Here is a 22200-nt window from a genome sequence, read left to right on the forward strand (position 1 = left end):
CTTATTCTCTATCCTGAAAAGGGGGAAATAACAGGGACCTGAAGAGAGGTAGAGGGATCAGGGACAGCTGGAAGTCACAGGGAGCAGCCCCTGAGGCTGCAGGATCACCTGGGAAGGACACATTCACAGAATTGTCACATCCTTTCCAGGAGACCCTATCTCGGCTAAGCTCAAACAAATGTATACCTCATTGTGTTTTTGAGAATTGCATATTCCCAACCCCCAAGGACTCTGGAGAGGGGCAGAGACCATGCTGAGAGGGTCAGCACAGTGTGCCACAGGACAAGAACACCCTGTGGTCTGCCAACCATCAGTACCAGAAGGCCAGGATGCCCTCGGGTGAGGAGAGCATCAGCTGTGCTTGGCAGTCCTGGCAGGACAGTTGGAGGGAACTCGGTTGGTGAAATGTATGTGTGGAAGACCTGTGGGCAAAGAGTTTGAGCAGGGCAAAGGCAGCAAGGGCAAGAGGCTGGGGACATTACCTTATGGACAAAACCAGTCATCCTCCTGGATGGACAAGGAGAGGAGCTGATGTGTGAGGCCTCCTCAGGGCCCTAATAATCTGTGAAGGGAAAAGAAAAGGGGTAGGGATTAAGAAGTTATGTTAGTTTTCTACCACTGCCATCACAGATTACCACAATTTTTTTTAGCAGCTTAATACAACACCTATTTATTAACTCACTGTTTGGTAGGTCCAGCTGGGCTCACCTGAGTTTTCCGCTTAGGGTCTCACAAGGCCAAAGTCAAATGTCACCCGAGCTGGGCTCTTGGATGGAGGCTCATTCAGGGTACTGGCCGAATCCAGTTCTTGCTGACTGGAGGACTGAGCTAGCTGTCAGTTGCGAGCCACTTTTTGTGCCTTGAGGCTGCTGTCATTCCTTCTCAAGTGGCCCCCTCCATCTTCAAAGCCAGCAATCCTGCATCGTGTGCTTTTCACACTTCAGGTTTCTCTGACTCCCCCTTCTGCTATAGCTGGAGAAAACACGCTGCTCTTCAGCCTCCATGTGATTAGATCAGGACCATCTGAATAATCTCTCTATTTTATGGTCAACTGTGCCGTATAAAATAACATTATCACATAAGTGATATTTCATCCTATTCACAGGTTCTGAGGATGAGGATGGGGCATCTTTTGGGCGGTCATTGTACTACAAGAGAGTTTATGGGTTTCGGGGGTAGGGAATTAGGATTTCACTAGGAACATCAGGCTCCAAAGACCTACCCCACACCCTCAGCCAAAGCAGGGTCCAGGAGCTTATGTTTTGGCTGGGGAGATGGATGTAGGGAGAAGATGGTAGACATACCCTGGCAATGGTTATCTCTTAACAACTTATGGTCTAGTGATATTGATGGGCCCCAGAAATTGAGCTACAGTGACTGGAGTTGAGGACTGAAAGAGGGAGAAATGGGTCAGGAGGGCTCTCAGGGTTCTGGGACTTAAGATTCTCCCATTCCCAAGTCTCCTAAAAAGAGTATGAAAAGCCTTCCTCCCCACCTAGCCACTTAAATGGGGTCATTCCTTGCCCCTCTGGAATTGCATGGTGAGACCTATGTGGTAGGGATGTAACTGGTGTCCAGGATCACGTCTTTGAGTCACATTTAATGAGCTAGAGATACAGCAGGTAAAAACTGCAGGCTTATTCAGGAATGATTTGGGACAGAGCCAGAAGCAAAGCAGAGACCAACAAGAAAATGGGGTCTCTGGCATCTAACTCTGGTTTTCCAGGGGTCATGCAGGAGGGGAAATAAGTGGTCAGGCCTCCATGGTTTGGTGGAGGGAAGGGGTTCTGAATCTGGGGCTCTTTGTCCCAATGGTCCAAACCCTGGCAGTCTGGGCTTTGTTACTTTCAAAGTTTCTGTAAAATGCCCAAGCTCAGTGGCAGATAAATAATGATTAACAGGAAACCGTGGCCTGGTGTGGGTAGGTATGCCCATGTAAATCACACCCTTTCTGTTTTACCCTCTAGAGATCTTTTATCCAGCCTTCTACTAGTGTGTGGAATTGATGTTGGGGTGGTGTACCTGGGGTTCTGACTGCTTCTTAAGCAGACTTCTAACCAATCCTATTGGTAAGTCTCACATTCAACCTCCCACCACTCCTAGAGGGAACTCTTGCTGACAAACCTCTATCCATTAACAAATCTCCCCTCTTCCTTCTCTCAATTCCTCATTCACCCAGACATCATTATCATTCATCCCTTCAGCGCCCCAGGGAGTGGAAACTCATTCCATTCCCTCCATAGTCTTCCAGGCTACATCAATTGATCTGGGCCTTATCCAAGTACATATCGGACACATGCAGCCTAGAAGCCTTGTACCACTGTGTGATGTCAAATACTAGCTACATAAACAGCCATGAACAATAGACTGTTGACATGATGAGTTTTCCTTTAGGCGGGGAGGGCAGGGCAGGTGGATAAAGTAGAGAGGGGGGCTGCCACAGATGGAGAGAGAAAAGAACACTCACTGACTGGGCACTAGGAATAATATCTTTCCTTTGTATTTCTCCTTTTTAAAATTGGCTCATGCTTTTTACCTGGGCTACTAGGAGCTAAGGGCTATAATGAAGGAGTAACAAATTTTTGAGAAGCATTTATTGTGCACCAACATTCTACCAGGTACTTTTGGCTTGAGCTACTTTAAATGAGTCTCCTGACAACATCAGGAGGGAGAGATTCAGCCCCTGTTTATACTGGTCATCCCACCCTTGCCTGGATCCGCAACATTAGAACCTCCAACACTAGCCACTGCCTGTGCCTGTGACCATTTTATGATGAAAAAGAAAGAAATCCTCATTCTTGTCTGATACATCATAATAATAAGATTATAACTTACCTAAAATTATTAGTTACATATGATAATTATTCCCATTAATACCCAAGAGAGTAGTAGTGGTTAAAAGAATGGAACATGGACTCAAACTGGCTGTGGAATCTCAGGCAAGACATTTAACCTCTCTGAGTCCCAGTTTGCACAGATGTAAACTGGGCATATCTATAATACCTATCTTACTTATAAGGTTGTTGTGACAACTAAATGAGTCAATGCATGTAAAGTGCTTAAAGCAGTACCTGATACACAGTAAGGAGTTAAACTCTCCTATTACTAATATTATTATCCTTACTACTGTGTACCAAGTTCAAAGTCATTTAAGTCTGACAAAAACCCTCTGAGGTGTGAATTTCTCCATAATTTACAAGAAATACTCATTCCTAATAGTAATTGTGACTCTAGCACTAATATAAATGCAAATAATATCAGTATCAATGATGCCTCAAAATTATGTCCATTTTACAGATGCATGCCAAGATTCTCAGTAGTGGTATTAATTATGACTATAATATCAATAGAATGTAAATTATCAATATTCCAAAATCATTTCCATTTCACAGACAGGAACAGATAATACCATTATTTGTATATTGGTGTCCATCATTAGGATATATGATAAAATAACATTAGTGATAATAAAAACAACAACAACAGCAATAACAACATTAACCACATGATATAATTATGCCATTTCCCAGAGAAGAAAATACCACACCAGCATTACCAGGAGTGGTAGTTACTATAGTGTTTTAAAAATATCACAATAATGCAAGTAACTGCATTAATGCTGTACCTCAGTTATCCTGATTCTGATGAGATAAAAGGTTTCTTAGCAATATGGAACAGCAGGGTTTCTTAGCAGTACAGAATTAATTTATTACTAATTATATTTATTACTAAATTATTAACCTGTGTTACACTTACTATAATACTTGTAATACTTAATGCAATTATGGTATACATAGTAATACAGTCGTGATTGTATTACTATTACTATTAATCATTATAATGACTAATGATATAATCACTTAATTATGACCTTAATTATAATAATGTGTATTATAAAGGTAAAATAATTAAATAATATAAGTAATTTACAATAATGTAAACACAAATAATAATAATGCACAGTAATTATCCCCAGTTAACAGCAAGTAAAGCATAACACAAGCCTCCCTGGTGGTGCGTCCTGGCTAATATTATAACATAATATTGCAGAATTATAAATAATAATATTATGGACATGCAATAATTATGCCCCTTTTACCCTGGGGACGATCAGTACCCATACACTGAGACATATATTAATCCTCTAATGTTAACCTAAATGCATATAGCAACATTGTGGGATGTCCTGTAACCATACCCATTTCTGGGAGGCAAAGACCAGCATCGTAGGTAGTGAAACTATGATAATGGTGCTAACACTTTGCAGGTACAGTCTATACCCAGGAACCCAGAAAATCCTTTGAGCTTGGCTATTTTCCTGGCAGGGAAGGCAGGGCCAGTTCCACAGTGGCTGGTACCTCCTTGAGCACCATCTAGGCCATATCAATGCTATAGGTAAGTACCTGCACTGCACAGTACCTCCCAGTCACTTGGAGTGCAGGCACCGGTTTTGACACCCTGCCGGTGTCCCCTCAAGCTCACAGTGCCCCTCTGCATCTCTCCCCAGAAAGTGCTATCCTCTTGTAGTCACTGAGGAGTGGCACTCCATGGAACCAAAGCCATGGACATTTCCTCCTCAAGGCCATGTGGACTAACCCACAAATGGGCACTTCCAGGTGCCCCAAGACTGCCACTGCCCCCAGCCACAGAGGTGGATTGGAGGACCAGACTGGGGGTGGGGGGGAACAACTGGGTAGAGACAGAGAGGAAAAACTGCTTCCCCCTTCCATTACCACCCTTCCTCCTTTCCTGGACACCTACCTGGGGGAGGCGGGGGTTCACAGTACAGACCACAAACTCTTTTGCAAGTGTATAGGGATCAGATGCACTTGGGAGATGGGGGAAGGAAAGGAAATGCTCAGGGTCTGGAAGGTTCTTCTGGAGATGAAGTGAGTTGGAGGAGGTTATCAAGCTACACATTCCTTTGTCTGATCAATCCTGGAATCAGTAAATTCTCCTCACCCTGAAATTATTTGAACAGATAAGTGAAGGAGGTTGGTAGCCAGTGAGCCATGTGGATGTCTGAGGGAACAGTGTACTAGGCATAGGGCACAGACATTGCAAAGGCCTGGAGTTAAAAGAAGCTCTGCTGATTTTATGAACTATCTGAAGGGCCCTAGCATGGACCAGTTTGTAATGACAAATAATAACAATATTAACCAACTAACAGAGTAGTTCTCAACTCTATCTGGTTCTACTCTCCCTTTTGAGGACAGTTGCAATTTTATATAACAAACGTTTATTTGAATTTATGACATCTTATATAAGATATATATTAGGATGAATCACATGAAGTTGTCAATATTTGGTCTTTTTTTATAAATTTATTTATTTATTTTTGGCTGCATTGGGTCTTTGTTGCTGCGTGCAAGCTTTCTCTAGTTGCAGTGAGCGGGGGCTACTCTTCGTTGCTGTGCACGGGCTTCTCATTGCGGTGGCTTCTCTTATTGCAGAGCACGAGCTCTAGGCACGCAGGCTTCAATAGTTGTGGCACATTGGCTCTAGAGTGCAGGCTCAGTAGTTGTGGCGCACGGGCTTAGTTGCTCCGCGGCATGTGGGATCTTCCCAGACCAGGGCTCGAACCCGTGTCCCCTGCATTGGCAGGCGGATTCTTAACCACTGCACCACCAGGGAAGTCCCAGTATTTGATCTTTTTGACTTAAACAGCAATTTCATATGATTCAACCTATTATAGTAAACATATAAATATAATTATATATATTTAGTTACAATTTATTTTATATTATAAATACACATTATATAACTACATAAACTTAAAATAAACACATATAAATATATGCAAATTTATAAACTATGATAAGCAATCTGTAATAGAGTAAATGTATATATAATATATACATATAAATATATGCAGTCTTCAATAATATAATATTGTTATAATATAGCAAGTATACATATTATAATAGTGTAGAGTGATACACACATATTACTCTATACTATTATATACAGTTAATATTGAAACATATATATCATGCTAAAATATTACTTAATGGCCCTTTACTGTCCTGAAATGAAATTTATAAGTAATATGACTTACCTATGCCCCAAATTTGAAAAAATAATTTAATTATAAAACATTTTAATGGCCTAACTTTAATATAAAGATGGTGTAAAAGACAATTTTCATTGAAATAATGCATATTGTTGTATGTAAAGACTTGAGAAGTACAATAGAATAATTTAAAAAATAGATATATAATTAAAAGAAGAAATAGTAGTAGTTGAGGTAGTAAAGGAAATTTTACTGATCATTGTATGTGTACAAGGCACCGTTTGTTCTAGTTCTAAGGACTTGAAGTACATTAATGTATTTAATCTTCACAGTCCCCTGATAGTCAGAGCCTGGAGAGGGCTTCCACTGTTTGTTAAGAGGAGGGGTTTAGAAATTGAGTTTTCTGTAGTGAGGTGGATGGACCTAGAGTCTGTCATGCAGAGTAAAGTAAGTCAGAAAGAGAAAAACAAATACCGTATGCTAACACATATATATGGAATCTTAAAAAAAAAAAAATTCTGAAGAACCTGGGGGCAGGACAGGAGTAAAGACGCAGACGTAGAAAATGGACTTGAGGACATGGGGAGGGGGAAGGGTAAGCTGGGATGCAGTGACAGAGTGGCATGGGCATATATACACTACCAAATGTAAAATAGATAGCTAGTGGGAAGCAGCCACAGAGCACAGGGAGATTAGCTCGGTGCTTGATGACCACCTAGAGGGGTGGGATAGGGAGGGTGGGAGGGAAATGCAAGAGGGAGGAGATATGGGGATATATGTATGTGTATAGCTGATTCACTTTGTGATACAGCAGAAACTAACACACCATTGTAAAGCAATTATACTCCAATAAAGATGTGAAAAATAAAAGAGGAGGGGTTTATGGTAGCTGAATGGTGTGCTAAACTTAGAAATGGAGAGGGAAATAAGTTATCTAAAGAATAAGAGTAAGCCCTATTGGGCATTTATTTGGAGTCTGTATATCCTAGTTGACCCAGAATTTGATTTAAAATGGAGGCAGCCGAGTGTAGAACATATGATGTGGACCCTGCCTCATGCCTCTAACTTCTAGAGCCTGGCTATTTGATGAGTAACAGTTGTGTCTCTGCCGTGAATCAGAACTCTCCCCACAACAGAGCAGAACTCCAACAGGACCAGAGATCTCATCCTGAAATCTGTGTGGCCACACATGGTGTGGAAACAACTAACTTCAGGCAGAAAACCCCTGTAGACTCTGAGGTTGGTCCCCACTCAGGCTCTGTGTGTTAGAGGTGCAGGTGGCACATGTGTGGGGTGTGTGCACAGCTGTAAGTATACTCTCTTAGACCTCAGTTGACTAGAACCCACCTCATAAGAGCCCTCCGTTAACTGGCTTTTATTCCCACCTCTGCTCTGTATTGTAAGATAAACTTTTAATCCCTACAATATTTTTTCTTCAGGGTATCCACCTATGTATGTAAGAGTCTAAAAGTTGGAAAGAATAGTGGTTACATCCAGGCAGGGGTTTGAGATAAGGATGGGACTGTGTATGGTGGTTAAAAGGGGACATTAGCTATATCTGCAATGCTTTATTTCTTTAATAAAACAAAGCTACTGAAAGCAAATTGGAAAAAAGTTAACATTATTAACTTTGGATGCTGAGATCATGGGAGTTTGTAATAGTACTCTTTTTATTTCTGTGTAACTTTGAAATTAAGAGAGAAAAAATGAAGATTGCCACGGAGAGATTTTCCAATTTAGCACATATGCAGCTGGTCTTCTTGACCAAAGACCTCAGCAACCATCATATAATCTGTTTTTTTGGTGCTGGGTTAGAACTTGTCTAGTTTAATGTCTTCATTTCTTTTGGGAGTAGAAACTGACTTCCCAAAGTCACGTATGTCCTTGAGGAGGCAGAGATGGAATGTAAACCCAGGGTTTCAGATCCCCAGCTAGCTCTATGCTCTTTTCACACCGCCAGGCTCTATTCTTATACTGTCTTGGCATCAAGATCTAGGGTGATGACCCTAAGGACCTGACAAATCCTTAGTCAATCCAGAAAATTTTATTCTCATCACGATTCTCTACTTAGGCAAAAAAATGGATTCGGACTTTTCAGAAAAAGATCTTCAACAATCCAAAGATTAAACTTCAGCTAATGCAAAAATGAATTAACCAAAGCAGTTCACTCTAATAGTACTTAATTAAGCGAAGTCTCATGAGATGAGGATATATCAACCTATATTTAGTAAGACCTACTAAATGTCTGGTCTGGGAGGTGTTTGAGGAGAGATGAAAAGAAAAAAAGAAAAAACAAACCAAAAAAAAAAAAAAAACATGAGAAGTCTCTGACCTTGACTAATGTGCTAGTCAATATGGTTGGAAAACCAAGCTGCCGTTTCTAACTTGACACCTAGGTAAATTAAGCTCAGGACTTGACTAAGATTTGGTTTGGGAGAGGCATGGAAAGTGGGAGAGGTGGTATGAGGGTGGAGACAGGAAAGAGTTGAATGAGCAAGGGCCCACAACATAACTGCTTCCTAACAAGGAGGGTTAGGGTAGCTCTGTGAGGGAGGAGGCCCGCTTCAAGAACATTTCTCTTGGAAAGTGATAGGCAGCCATTTTGATAGGGTGAGACCTGATTTGAAAGGGCTTGGGTGATAGACTTGGTGATTTTGATCGACTTACCATAGAATCATGAGTTCTGGAGCAGGGATATGGTAGTGAGTTTATTTTGTGATTCCTGTTTGTTGTGATGCTAGCTAATGGGAAAGTAGCAATCATTTGTTATTGTGAACACATTTTGTACCTTGGAGCCTGGCTCCTAGCATTCCTATCAGAGTTTGGATGCATCCCTGCTCTAGTGGGAAGCAGTAGGAGGAATCTTAAGGTCGACAAATGCAAACAACTTCTGATTATTAGTGAATTTTGGGGGGGAAAATCCCCACACAATTTCATCCCATAAAGATTTAATGAGTGCCTACTATGTACAATGCACTGGGCCTTGTCCTAGAGATACAAAGGAAATGAGGCACCCATCTAACTGGGAAGGAGATCTGTATACAAACATGTGGTCAGAGCACTGCAGGGGAAAGAATTCACACAGGGCAGTGAAGTGCAGTTTTTGGACGACGTGGCATTTGAAGCTGTCTTGGAAGATAAGTAGAATCTCAATCGATAGGCACAGAGGCAAAGTGGAAGGAACCAGAGAACAATGGCAGAGAAGTGAATGACATGTCGGGGAGTGGTGAGTATTTACTGAAGGGTACGGTGTGTGAAGAGCTGTGGCTGGGGACAGGAAAGACAGGCAGTCGCTGGTGTGACAGGGGAGCTAGGCTTAGGGATTTGCGTACCAGGAGCCACTGCAGGTTTTGAGTGGTAAAGGGACATGGTCTTGTACATCAGAAACATCACCTTGGTAGCAGTTTAAAGAACAGATTGGAACGGAAAACAAGATTCAGGGATGGCTTCCAAAATTTTGGGCTTGGATGACTGAACATGAGAGACAGAGAAGATTTGGCATTGGAGATAAGCTCACTGGCAAGCAACCTGGATTTGAGAGAGTAGCAGAAAGTAGGCTAGAGGGGTTGGTGGGCAGTGCTGATATCCTGTCTCCCACAGACACATTTGCAGCTGCAGCCTTCAAATTAACATCAGTGCATTTGAGAAGAGCTTCAGGCTAGTGGGTAATACCCAAGGAGGCTTATCAGGCCTGAGGTAATCAGGAGTTGAAGAGTTGGTTGTAATGCCTCATGTGGCCACACCTCCAGAACATAATTGAGGCTCTCATTTGTCAGATAAAGATTGAAGGAATGATCTTGACAAAGCATAGTACAGATTCTGTAATGAAAGGGTAAGGAAGATGGTTGCCAGCCCATTATTAAGTGTGATAACTGGGTTGAAATGAGATGAAGGACTTCATTTAGGCAGAACTTTCCCATTGACGAATAGTGGGGGGTAAAAGAGTGAAAGGAAAGCGTATAATCCAATCCATAAAAAATGTAAAAATGCTTTTTAAAATCTGAAGCAATAATCATTCATTGCATTTATAGAGCTGGAGTGGGGGATATTTTCTCTATTGATAGATATGGATGTGCGGATGAAATTTTAAAAATCAAGAAAATTTTCCCACTGTCAGAACTTTATTTTAAAAATGACGAAACAACTCTGTCCATATTTCCAGGCTGGGGCCATGAAGGCATATGTCCAGCAGCTGGGTCACAGGCCACTCACTTCTTAGGGAGCTTGACTTTTTGTGCTCGGAGGCTGCCCACTAGAGGCAGACGGCGTACACTGTGATGCATATAAATAAAAAGAATTTTGTCTTTAGGCATGTGTTTGAAGGAGAGCTGAGAGAGAAACAGAGGGTGTACAACTCCCACATTAAAATATTAGAAATAAGGAGAGTAATGTATTCAATAGGCATAATACATAATAAGTACAAATATTAAACATAGAACTCTATTTCTAGGCTGTAATGTTAGGAATTGGGTGATCATCCTTAGATATGTAATTTTAAATGAGTCAATATGGGTCAGATAAAATTTATCCAAGTTTTAGGACTGATCTTCAGAGGTTAAATCAAGTACACAGATTATTAATAATTCATTACTCTGTAAAAACTGTATAATTCAGAGGTAAATAATTGACATACATTATTTGATGGTTATTATTCCCACAGTGGTTATTATTTAGGGACAGACTATTACTCAGCTGGAAAGGTCCGCTCTACTGAACAGGTATGTGCTATTTGGAATACATATGACAATTTGGATTAGCACCAAGCAAATTTTAATATTTTAATGTCTCATGGACTGGGATGAGGAGTATAGGAGGCAGTATATAGAACACACAGTGGTTAAGAACGTAGGTTCTGGAATTTAACTCACCTGCAGTGGGGTCCAAATTCTGCCATCACAACCTGAGTGATCTTGAGCAAGTCATTTAAAGTCTCTGAGCTTTTCTTTTCTCCTCAGTAAAATTAGAAGAGCAAGAGTCCCTACCTCCCGGAGTTGACATGATAATGAAATGAGAAAACTACATGCAAAGCACCTGTCACAGTACCTACCTGTTTTGTACTGAGGGCTCAATGAATGCCAGTAGCTGCTGTTGCACCTTTCTAAGCTGGGTCATTTACCTGGCATATGTAACCTGGTCATCCAATTTGAGCAAGATCTTAGCTACATGCTCAACTTTTGGCTCCCCCTATTACCCACCCCCAAGGGCGCATTCCCAGAGGTTGCTGTGATCCCTCCTCACAACCAGTGATTGGCAGATAGCAAATCCTTATTTTTAGAAATTAGGTGGGGAAAATCTACCGTGCTACACAAAAACTTGGGCAGCCCGCCCTCTAGTGGTATTTTGATGAATTGCCCCCAACAATTGCCCCGTTGATTCACAAACAGGAGAGCTGGACATAAAAATGAATGGGATATAAGGCTGCTTCCCACTAGCTATCTACCTTACGTTTGGCAGTGAATATATGTCCATGCCTCTCTCTCGCTTTGTCACAGCTTACCCTTCCCGCTCCCCATATCCTCAAGTCCATTCTCTAGGAGGTCTGTGTGCAGCCGCATAGCACAGGGAGATCAGCTCGGTGCTTTGTGACCGCCTGGAAGGGTGGGATAGGGAGGGTGGGAGGGAGGGAGATGCAAGAGGGAAGAGATATGGGAACATATGTATATGTATAACTGATTCACTTTGTTATAAAGCAGAAACCAACACACCATTGTAAAGCAATTATACTCCAATAAAGATGTAAAAAAAAAAACCTCATAGGACAGTACAGCTAAGGAGGATGGATTTCATTGTATGTAAAATATATCTCAGTAAACCTGATTTTTTAAAAAGCAAAAAAAAAAGAATGGATATATACAGCTGACAGTTACCAGAAAACACCTGGTTTAACAAATCAATTTATTAATCAAGAACATATAATAAACTAATATTGGATGTACATCTCAGGCAAAGGACTTAAGTTGTAGTGAACATTATCAAGATATCTGGAGATTGCATATTTTCATATGCTAATTAGCCATTTTACCTAAAGAGATTCCCAGTTTGGGGCAAAAATCCAAAATTGGCAATCCTATGCATACCTATATATCTTATCCCCCAATAAAAACTGTAATGTACATAGCCATTAGAGCTTGTAATTTTACTGCATGCAATATTCTTTTTTTCTAAAATAATGTAATTGTTGTTGTTGATAATAACATCTTATCCTCTTCTAGGGATTAAAAACTTTTCTCAGGACTTTGTTTTCACAGCAGGTAGGTGTGACAGGATTTGCTTTTCCAGATGCATTGAGGAGGAAGCCGAGGCTTGTCTATAAGCAGGCTAAATAGGTTTGCTTTGGTCACCCAGGGCACTTTCCAGGATACTGCATTAGTTTTACCCCTAGGAATCTCCTCTTGGTAAAATAAATTGCGTGGACATTGGCATGTCCCTTTATATGTTTCATATGCTCCTTTTTTTTTGAATCTTCATGTCAAACTCCTTAAGCATACACTTGTTTTGCAGTTTGAAATGAAAATGATTAAAATAGAGACCTATGTTTTAAAGAAGTGGCTTTCTTTGCTGCATTGTAATTGTTTTGTATAGCTCAGATATCAAAGCATTTCTACCAACAAGACCAAACTAAGAGTAATGATTTTAAGCCTTACAGAAACCTAAATCAAGGGAACAGAGATGAGCATCTAGAGAAACACAATTGTTCTTTAAATACTTGAATTGCTGTTCATAACAAGACTCAAGAGTGAACAGGGAATGGATAATTTAGAAATAGGTATTTTTTAATGGACTGATAGGAATATTTATAGCCATACTGAGAAATTGTGAAGCAGAGGACAGGCATGCATTCAGTGATGCTTTTGATGGGTTTGTTCTGTAGCAAATTTCAATCCAACTGCAAAACGTTGCTGTTTTTTGGGGGGAAAACCATTTTCCTTCTTACAGTGCCTCTATTTACACTTGTGGCTGGTTAGTGAAACGTAGTTATCAAACCACCTGTGGGAGAAGCCAATCTGTCCAGAAACCACTTTTCTTAGGAGTCTTTCAGGGGCAAACCTACACAGGTGCGACTGGAGTTGTGAACAGAATAGGGCTGGATCCCTCTGTGAATGAGAGGCCTTGCTGATAAGGTCAAGCTTGCAGGTAGGCTTCCTCTGTGGGCTACTCAGTTCCACTATGTCCCCAACCTGACCATAGCGTGCTCCCTTGTCAGCTGCATCACAGACCTATTCCTTCACCTATTTGCCAAATATATCTGGAGTGTCAAAGTGCATAGGGCTCTGAACATGTGGCATGTATTACAAACTCCTTCTCATGACAGAAATGTGAGTTTTACTGGTGACTCCTGATGGTACCATCTTTGATCCCTGGAATGGCCCTTGGCAAATTGAGTTTTATGTGAGCCTTCTCCTCTTCCTGCCTTTTTGTGACCCTCTCATGCTTTCTCTCTTTATTTTTAGCATCTTTATTGGAGTATAATTGCTTTAAAATGGTGTGTTAGTTTCTGCTTTATAACAAAGTGAATCAGTTATATACATATGTTCCCATATCTCTTTCCCTTTGCTTTCTCTTAACCTTCCCTCTTAACCTCAAGGTTTCAATCCCGTCATGTTCCCTTGCCACCTGAGTTTCCAGGCCTCTTACCTCAGTAGGCCCTTTTTAGTTGTTTCATCAGTCCCAAGTCTAAAGATAAATGCACCACATTGTAGTATTTCATCCCATCTTGCCTCTCTCTCTGTTGGTTTTCCTAGGAATAGAAATCCATTAAAAACAAATCATACCACCTTGCTGGAATCTAGTAGTGGTCCTATACTCTCTAGATATAAGGCTACAAGGCCTTTACTCATGGGAATGGATTTCCCATGAGTAAAGTTCAGCATGGGAAAATATTCGGTGTCAGATGGGCCTTCATGGATCATACACTTTGTCTACTTTTTTTGGGAAAATCGCCTGAGGTCTCTTGAGATATGTTATATTGTAACCTGTATTGTGAGTACAGTCGCCCCCAACCCTGCCCATATTCGCAGGTTCTACATCCTTGGATTCAACCAACCATGGATGGAAAATATTTTTTAAATTTGCAGAAAGTTTCATAAAGAAAAACTTGAATTTCCTGCACACTGGCAATTTTTACATTGCATTTACAACTACATCACATTTACATTGTATTAGCTATTATAAGTAATCTAGAGATGATTTAAAGTATATCAGAAGGTATATGTAGGTTATATGCTACTACTAAGTCATTTTATATAAGGGACTTGAGCATTCACAGGTGTTAATATCCATGGGGCTCCTGAAACCAATCCCCTGCAGATACTGAGGTATGACTATACTAAGAGAAAAGAATAAAGGAATAACGTTTGGAAATTGTTGTCCTTATTATTGAATATCTATTCTCTGTCTATTGACTACTTTGTAACTAAAGACTCCCTCTCTGCTACCTAAAGCAAGGGAACAGAACAAAAAGAACCATAAATTTATTAAGTCAAATACATTTTGCTCAGCTAGTACCTAGAAGGAAATGAATTCTCAGTGTACTCGCAAGTTCCATATGACAAAGCTAGTTGTAATGGCAGTTAAATGTCTTCAACTGCCTTTGAACATGATGGTTGTGTCCCAGGAGCAGATTTTTGATTATTTTCTATACCAGCCATGTCCTGTCACTAATGGGATAAACCAGCCTGTTAAACATTGTACAGGTGTAGATTATGCAACAGATTGTTTAGAGGAAGTAACTAAGGGGATTTAGTGTGCAAATGAAAAAAAATTCCAGATTTTTTTTTCTAACAAGTAGGTAGTTATAGAGGTTTGAAACTACTTCACCAAGACAAATTTGTTAATTCAGAAACACTTGCTGTGCATCTTAGGGTTAGGAGAAAACAAAAACTGGAATATTAAGGAGTTTAAAAAAAATTTATCCCCATATTTTCTTTCTATTAACAAACTTTTAAAATAAAGCTATGAGAAAAAACATATTCTCGAGAAAAAACATATTCTCAATAAAAACAGTTTCCTCTCAGTTGTGTTAATGCATGGGAACAGTATCACAAATAATTCTTAAAAAGGAATAATATAAAATTAATTTAAAGATGATAAAACAATAAATATTAAAATTGCATTTAATACAGAGATGTATCATCAGTAATTTACCATGACCCAGAAAGTTTAACGAATGCAGATTTCCCCCTCTCTGTTCTTGACAGTTGTGAGAATGACAAATGACAGGTAAACAACTGATACTTGGGAGTGAATAAAAAATCCCCCCAAGAGATAGCCAGATATCAGTACGTACTTAGTCCAATTCAGATGTACCTTCTTGACTTCAGCAGTGCACAATGGTCATCAAAATTCATAGTGATGAATCTGGTGCCCTGTGAGTACTCAAAGTTCAAATGCCCTTCATTATAAATTTAGGATGAGTTATTTATTTGGTTATTGATTTATTTCTAATGAATACTTCACATACTATAAGAGGATTTGAGGCAACTTATAATAAAAGCTCCTATGCAGCAAGGCAGTGAAAAATGAAGTCACAAAGAGACATCAGAAACCACAGAGTTCAAAAACTTTCTTGGGCCATAGACCCCTTTGAAGATCTGATAAAGAGCTGTGGAACATCTCTTCAGAAAAGTATAGCTATGCAAATAGGCACAACCTTGAAGTCTCTCCAGGCACTCTGCCCCTGGGTGTCCTTGAACCCCAGGTCAAGAACCCCTTATGTAGAGAAAGCAAAATCCTGAGGTAAGATAGTTATTTCACTTGAGCATTGCATTTAGCTCTGAGCTTCCTGTCAACTGAGGTTAAAAGATAAACGCACTGGGTTGCAGAGTTCTCAACATCTAAAAAAGGAAGCAGATCAGTTCACAGAATGATAAGCGAAACATATAATTTTAAAATGACAGTGTTTATACAGTTTATGAAAGGATTATTTTATAAAGGGTAATCAAGTAATATAATGTAGCACAATTTGATGAAATTCTTTGAAAATCAGCAATTGGAGGTAGAATAACTATGCTAATTGTATTGATTAGCATATAAAATTAGCATATAAAATTAGCCACAGTGTTTCATTTCCAACCCTTCTGGAAAAGAGAGAATTTATTGTATATGTCCTTCTTTAATGGTAGATTTACCCACCTAATATTATTTGATTAAACTTGACATTAATATAATATATTCCCATGAGCGCACACCAGCTGAGCAGCAAGGGAGATCTAAGGGTATAAAAAGAAACTGAAGTGTGATTAAATATCTGCTATTAGTAGGTCATACCATGGAAAACTGGCATGTAGATAATGGCAAATAATCATTTTAGGTACCCACTGCTTCCAACCCAGGCATCTACTTTCTCAAAGGCAAATAAATAAAACAATGGTTCCTGTTACAATTACAGGCAGAGGCAGTATAGGATAGTGGTTAAGAACAGAGTCTTGGGAATCAGAGACTGGTTTTCCACCACTTATTAGCTCTGTGTCCATAGGCAAAGTTGCTGAACTTTTCTGTGTCTCAGTTTTCTCATGTATAACATAAGAATAATAGAAGGGTCAATCTCAGGACTGCTCCTAGGCTCTATATGGGTCCTAAGGAAATCTTTGTTTTGTGGGGCCCCTGTCTATATAAACAATTTGAGTCGCCAAAAATCAACATGTCAGTGTCATTGTAGCCATCCAATATCACAAAATTCTATTAAGTGGATGCCTCATGACTGGCAGGAGTGATCCGCTGGAATTGATATCTATCTGTGGGGCCCCAGGAAAACCCCATAGGCGTGAGTGCTGGAGCTCCTTGGAAGATCTAGTCAACCCAAAGTTTACTGCAGAGGACTGGAAATACCCCAAAGGCACAGGGCTAGGGCAGGAATCCTGCTTGTCCAGGTCTAAGGAGGATACTGATCTATCTCATAGGATCACTGGGAAGATTGAATGAGGTAATCTATGTAAAGCGTGTGACTCAGTGTCTAGCTCATAGCAAGTCCTCAGTACGTGTTGGCAATACTTGTTGCTCTTCTCATTATTGTCAACAATGCTCACTGCATCTCATGCCCAATCTGGTTTTCTTTCAGTGGATGGCTGCATTGACTGGTCAGTGGATCTCAAGACATATATGGCTTTGGCAGGTGAACCAGTCCGAGTGAAATGTGCCCTTTTCTACAGTTACATTCGTACCAACTATAGCATGGCCCAGAGCACTGGGCTCAGGCTGATGTGGTACAAAAACAAAGGTGATTTGGAAGAGCCCATCATCTTTTCAGAGGTCAGGATGAGCAAAGAGGAAGATTCAATATGGTTTCACTCAGCTGAGGCGCAAGACAGTGGATTCTACACTTGTGTTTTAAGGTAAGTGCTGTGTGAAAACTGCTCAATGTCATGGGTGGTAGTCTTGCTTTGGGACTGGAGTGTGTATGGGTGTGCCTCATGTTATACAGTGGATATATTCTTGAAAGGCTGCAGTGCATGTGAAGCTTCAATAAATTCAATTCTAATTATTTATTGGAACAATATAGCAAGTTCTTATCACATTTTGATAAAATAAGATTCCCATTTACTATGTATTCTCATTTAATTCAGAAAATTTTGTGATTCGTTTATTTCCCAACTCCACCCCTGCTCCAGGGTCTTATATAGATGGTCCCTGACTTAATTATGGTTGGACTTAGAATTTTGCAACTTTACGATGGTGCAAAAGTGACACACATTCAGTAGAAACCTCACTTTGGATTTTGAACTTTTTCCAGGCTAGCAGTATGCGGTATGATATTATCTTATAATGCTGGGCAGTGGCAGGCAGTAAACTGCAGCTCCCAGTCAGCCAAGTGATCATGAGGTAAACAACTGATACACTTAAAATCACTCTGTCCCCATACAACCATTCCATTTTTCACTTTTAGTACAGTATTCAATCAATTACATGAAATATGCATACTTTATTATAAAATAGACTTTGAATTAGATAATTTTGCCCAACTGCAGGCTAATGTAAGTGTTCTGACCACATTTAAGGTAGGCTAGGCTAAGCTATGATGTTCGGTAGGTTAGGTGTATTAAATGCATTTTTGACTTAAGATATTTTCAGTTTACTATGGGTTTATCGGGACATAACTCCAATTGTTAGTACAGGAAGATCTGTATTAAAAATTGTTTTTGCATATCTGGCTATGAAAATGACCTAAAGTATCATTTAGGTCAGGGCCTTTCCTTTCTTACTGATGGAAAATAGCTTCAAATGCTTCTGGTGAAATTCTTCATGGGATTTACAATGTGAATTTGAGTCTATTGTATCTAAATATTCAACATGGGACCCTGTAAGCACATGGTCATCCTGTGTTCCTATATACTATTCTGGGAAGATACCACAGACACAGTTCCTACTTGCAAGAAGTTTACAGTGAAAAGCAGTCTGTTTTATCCCCAGTGATTCCACAGTATGCCCTTCCTCCCCCCTCCATCCCAGTGTCAGGATCTAGGATCTCAAATCTCAGATAGAGACTGCATTAGGTGTTGAAGTAAGTAGCTGAGGTGACCTTTAAACCACTCTTCAATACTGCCATTTTAGAAGTGTCTGATCTTGCTCACCAGGGACCTGCACTCTACTGTTTGATTTTACCTCCTTGGAAATGCAGACCCTTCCATTTTTGTTTCCTGTGGACTTTGTCTGATGCCAAAGCTATGTCACCTCTTCATCAAAAGCACTTGGAAGCCCCTGGTGTGGCCTCATTGTTCAAAAGGGCAGGAGAACAAGGTGGTATATAAATAGAGAACCTTCTTGATGCTCTAAGAATCACTTTTGTATGTATATTGGGAGGAAGTGTTGGGGGAGCAAGTTTAGTCTCTTTGCAGTGGGCAAAAGCCCCAGGATATTGGCAAAAATAGCAATCATTCTGATCACACCCTTAGCAATAATCAGTATTTTCACCTCCTTGGACAGCTCTTGGCAGAAATGAGAAATGGGTGTAATTCGGTTCCACTGTCTGACACTCTGTTCTTTACAGTGCTGCTACTCTCTCCCTGCTTACACCCTCTTCATTCCCACCCTCATTAAATCCTGCCAATCTAAAATAGATCTCTTTTCCTCCCCCTATTCCATTTGCTCTGTTTGTTTTGTTCTCACAAATTTAAAATTTTATTTGTAGAGCATCAGCCTACTATATACAGGTGCTATACTTATAATGAATTATTGAATTAATTACTGCTTACTTCCCCTGCCCTGCTTATTTCCCCAGTCTGGCTATCTCTCCTTTCTTCCTTCCTCTCCTCTCACCCATTCCCCTACCCTGAGAAATGCTAACAATATAGTGTGTATCCTTGCATACCTTTCCCTTATTCTTTTAATTATACAAGCATATCTACATGGGGATTTCTCCTCACTGTTTTACAAAATAAAAAGAGAGTTACATATTTCCATGCATTTTCTCTCCTTATTAAAAATACATAGTGGAAATATTTACAAGTCAATTGATAGAGAGCTCACTCATCCTTTTAAGTACATAATATTCGGTGTTGTTTAATAGTCTATGATACCACAATTTAGTCAATCATTTCATTATTGATGTGCATATACTTTGTTTCCAGTGCTTTTGTCCCTATAAAAAGTGCTGCAATTAAAACTCCCAATTTGCTTTTAAATACACTTCTAAATTTTAGAACAGTTTTAGATTTACAGAATTATTGCAAAGATAGTACAGAAAGTTCCTGTATGCCCTACACCCATATTCCCCTAGTATTAACATTTTCCATGACTGTGATACACTTGTTACAACTAATATACCAATAGTGATACATCATTATTAACTAAAGTCCACATTTTATTCAGCCTTCCTCAGATTTTCCTTAATGCCCTTTTTCTGTTCCAGGATTCCATCTGGGATACCCCCCCTTGCATTTGATCTTCGTGTCTCCTTAAGCTCCTTTTGGCCGTGGTGGTTTCTCAGACTCTCCTTGTTTCTGATGACCTTGACAGTTTGAGTAGTACTATTCAGATATTTTGTAGAATGTCCCTCAATTGAGATCTATGTGATTTTTTTTCATGTTTATACTGGGGTAATGTGTTTTGGGGAGAAAGAACACAAAGATACAATAGTATTTTCATCACATCATAACAAGGATGTGGAGTATCAGTATGCTTTTCCATTGTTGATATTGATCAGCTGGCTCAAGATAGTATTTGTCTTTCTCCACTATAAAGTTGTTTTTTCTTCACTCCCTTTTCAAACTGCCCTCTTTGGAAGAAAGTAGTTATTCACAGTCCATGCATAAGGAGTGGTAGTTATGCTCCACTTCATTAAGACCAAAGTATCTACATAAAATTATTTAGAATTCTTCTGCATGAGATATTTGGTTTTCTCTCCCACTTATTTATTTATTCAATCATTTATTTATATCACGATGGACTCATGGATATTTATATTATACATTGGGTAATAATCCAATGCAATTGTATTTTCTGGGTCAAATTTATCCACCTTTGACCACTGGGAGCTCTTTCGGTTGGTACATCTGTCCCTCTGACATAATCTCCTCATTGTTTTATGTTGTTGTCTGTTTGTTTGTTTAGTATTTTCTTATATTTCAGCACTCTAAGATGTTCCAGGCTTATCTTTTTATTTATTTTTTTCTTTGCGGTACGCGGACTTCTCACTGTTGTGGCCTCTCCCGTTGCGGAGCACAGGCTCCGGATGCGCAGGCTCAGTGGCCATGGCTCACGGGCCCAGCCGCTCCGTGGCATGTGGGATCTTCCCGGACCGGGGCACGAACCCGTGTCCTCTGCATTGGCAGGCGGACTCTCAACCACTGCACCACCAGGGAAGCCCCAGGATTATCTTATATATTCCCTGCCCTCAGTCCTAGAATCAGCCATTTTCCCAAGGACCCTTGATTCCTTTTAATGAAGAATGATATTAGACACCAAAATTTGGGTGCTAGGTGTGCTCTTTGCTACTGGGGAATTGTTGCTTCTAGGCCCGCTCAGCTGACAGCCTATTTTGCTTTTAAACAAAGCCTTGTAATACCTCATACACAAGGGGGATTTCCCAATGCCCCTGAAATCCTTTCCTATAGGTGGCCCCCTCTTTCAAGTATATATTAGATTGACCTTACTTGTATTTTTTGTAGATATCATCTAAGTCAGTAATTCTCACCTCACATCTAGATCAGTAGAAGAGAAAAGAGTGGTATTCCACTGAGCAGAGGCTTAGATGCAAGCATAGGTGGCGACCTCTTTTATTCGTGCAGCAGGTCTTAGGGAACGATTGGGACTGATGGGGTGGGGGAAATTTTGAATATTATCCCTCATGTGTGTCTTGGTAAGGATAAAAAATATTTGGGAATCACTGTTCTAAAGGATGCAACCGTCTTTTGTCAACTCAGAGATATAGAAATCTCTTTCAGAATGGCAAGAGAGTGACATCTATAGTGAAAAAGGCTCTGAATTTGGCAATGTCTATGTCACCTAAAACCCCAAATTTGATACTATTTTAAGGTAATTATGGAATGATTTTTCTATGCTTTATCGACCTCATTAAAAGTTGCTCTATGGATTTCAGTGTGGTTAAAAATGCAGTTATGAAATATTTAGTAATATGCTCCACCCATTTAAGTCACAGCAAGAAAGGTTTACTGTTTGTGACCTTTCAGTAGCCAGTTACTCATTTTTGTGTTTTTCTTTGGCCAGTCTCAAGAGTGATTACTTGAATTTCTCAGCATGTCGGTGGGTTAGTGATAGAGGAATGGTGGAGAAGTGAGTCATATTTTGAGAGCTGTGCCAATCCAAGAATTACTGTCTACTCCCCTTTCCACTCAAATCTTTTCAGTGGAGGCACTTAGTAGAATAAAAATGATGAGAGTAATCTTATCTGACACAATCCCCCATATCACTTTCTCAACAACTTGGAACAAGGGGTGACTTAAGCTGTGGATGAAGATAGGTGTATTCCTATAATCCTGAATTGAATTCACAGATTTTGAAAAGAGTGATTAAATATAATTGAATATCTGCAGAAACCTGTGTGTTTGGGGATGATGATGGCCAAGTGCAGAGAATCAGTCATAAGTTCAAAACTATCATGACTATCTACCTCTCCAATGAAGTAAATGGAATAAGGAACCCTCTTCTTAAACAGGAAGATAACCCAACTATTTTTGGTCTTTAGTAATCATTGAAATAAATGAGGTTCTCAAAATCTGACTGCCTTACAAACT

General features: G+C 39.8%; 1 protein-coding gene across 1 annotated transcript in view; it reads left to right on the forward strand.

Annotated features, from left to right (window-relative positions):
* Window positions 1-250: 250 nt before the first annotated feature.
* Window positions 251-22200, forward strand: part of IL1RAPL2 (interleukin 1 receptor accessory protein like 2) — a 561274-nt gene continuing 539324 nt past the window's right edge. Inside the window, exons 1-3 of the mRNA XM_065900231.1 lie at window positions 251-339; window positions 6213-6238; window positions 17070-17343. Coding sequence (XP_065756303.1) covers window positions 251-339; window positions 6213-6238; window positions 17070-17343 — 389 coding nt within the window. The remainder of the gene's footprint in view (window positions 340-6212; window positions 6239-17069; window positions 17344-22200) is intronic.

The sequence above is a fragment of the Phocoena phocoena genome, chromosome X (assembly GCF_963924675.1).
Source record: "Phocoena phocoena chromosome X, mPhoPho1.1, whole genome shotgun sequence".
Lineage (NCBI taxonomy): Eukaryota > Metazoa > Chordata > Mammalia > Artiodactyla > Phocoenidae > Phocoena > Phocoena phocoena.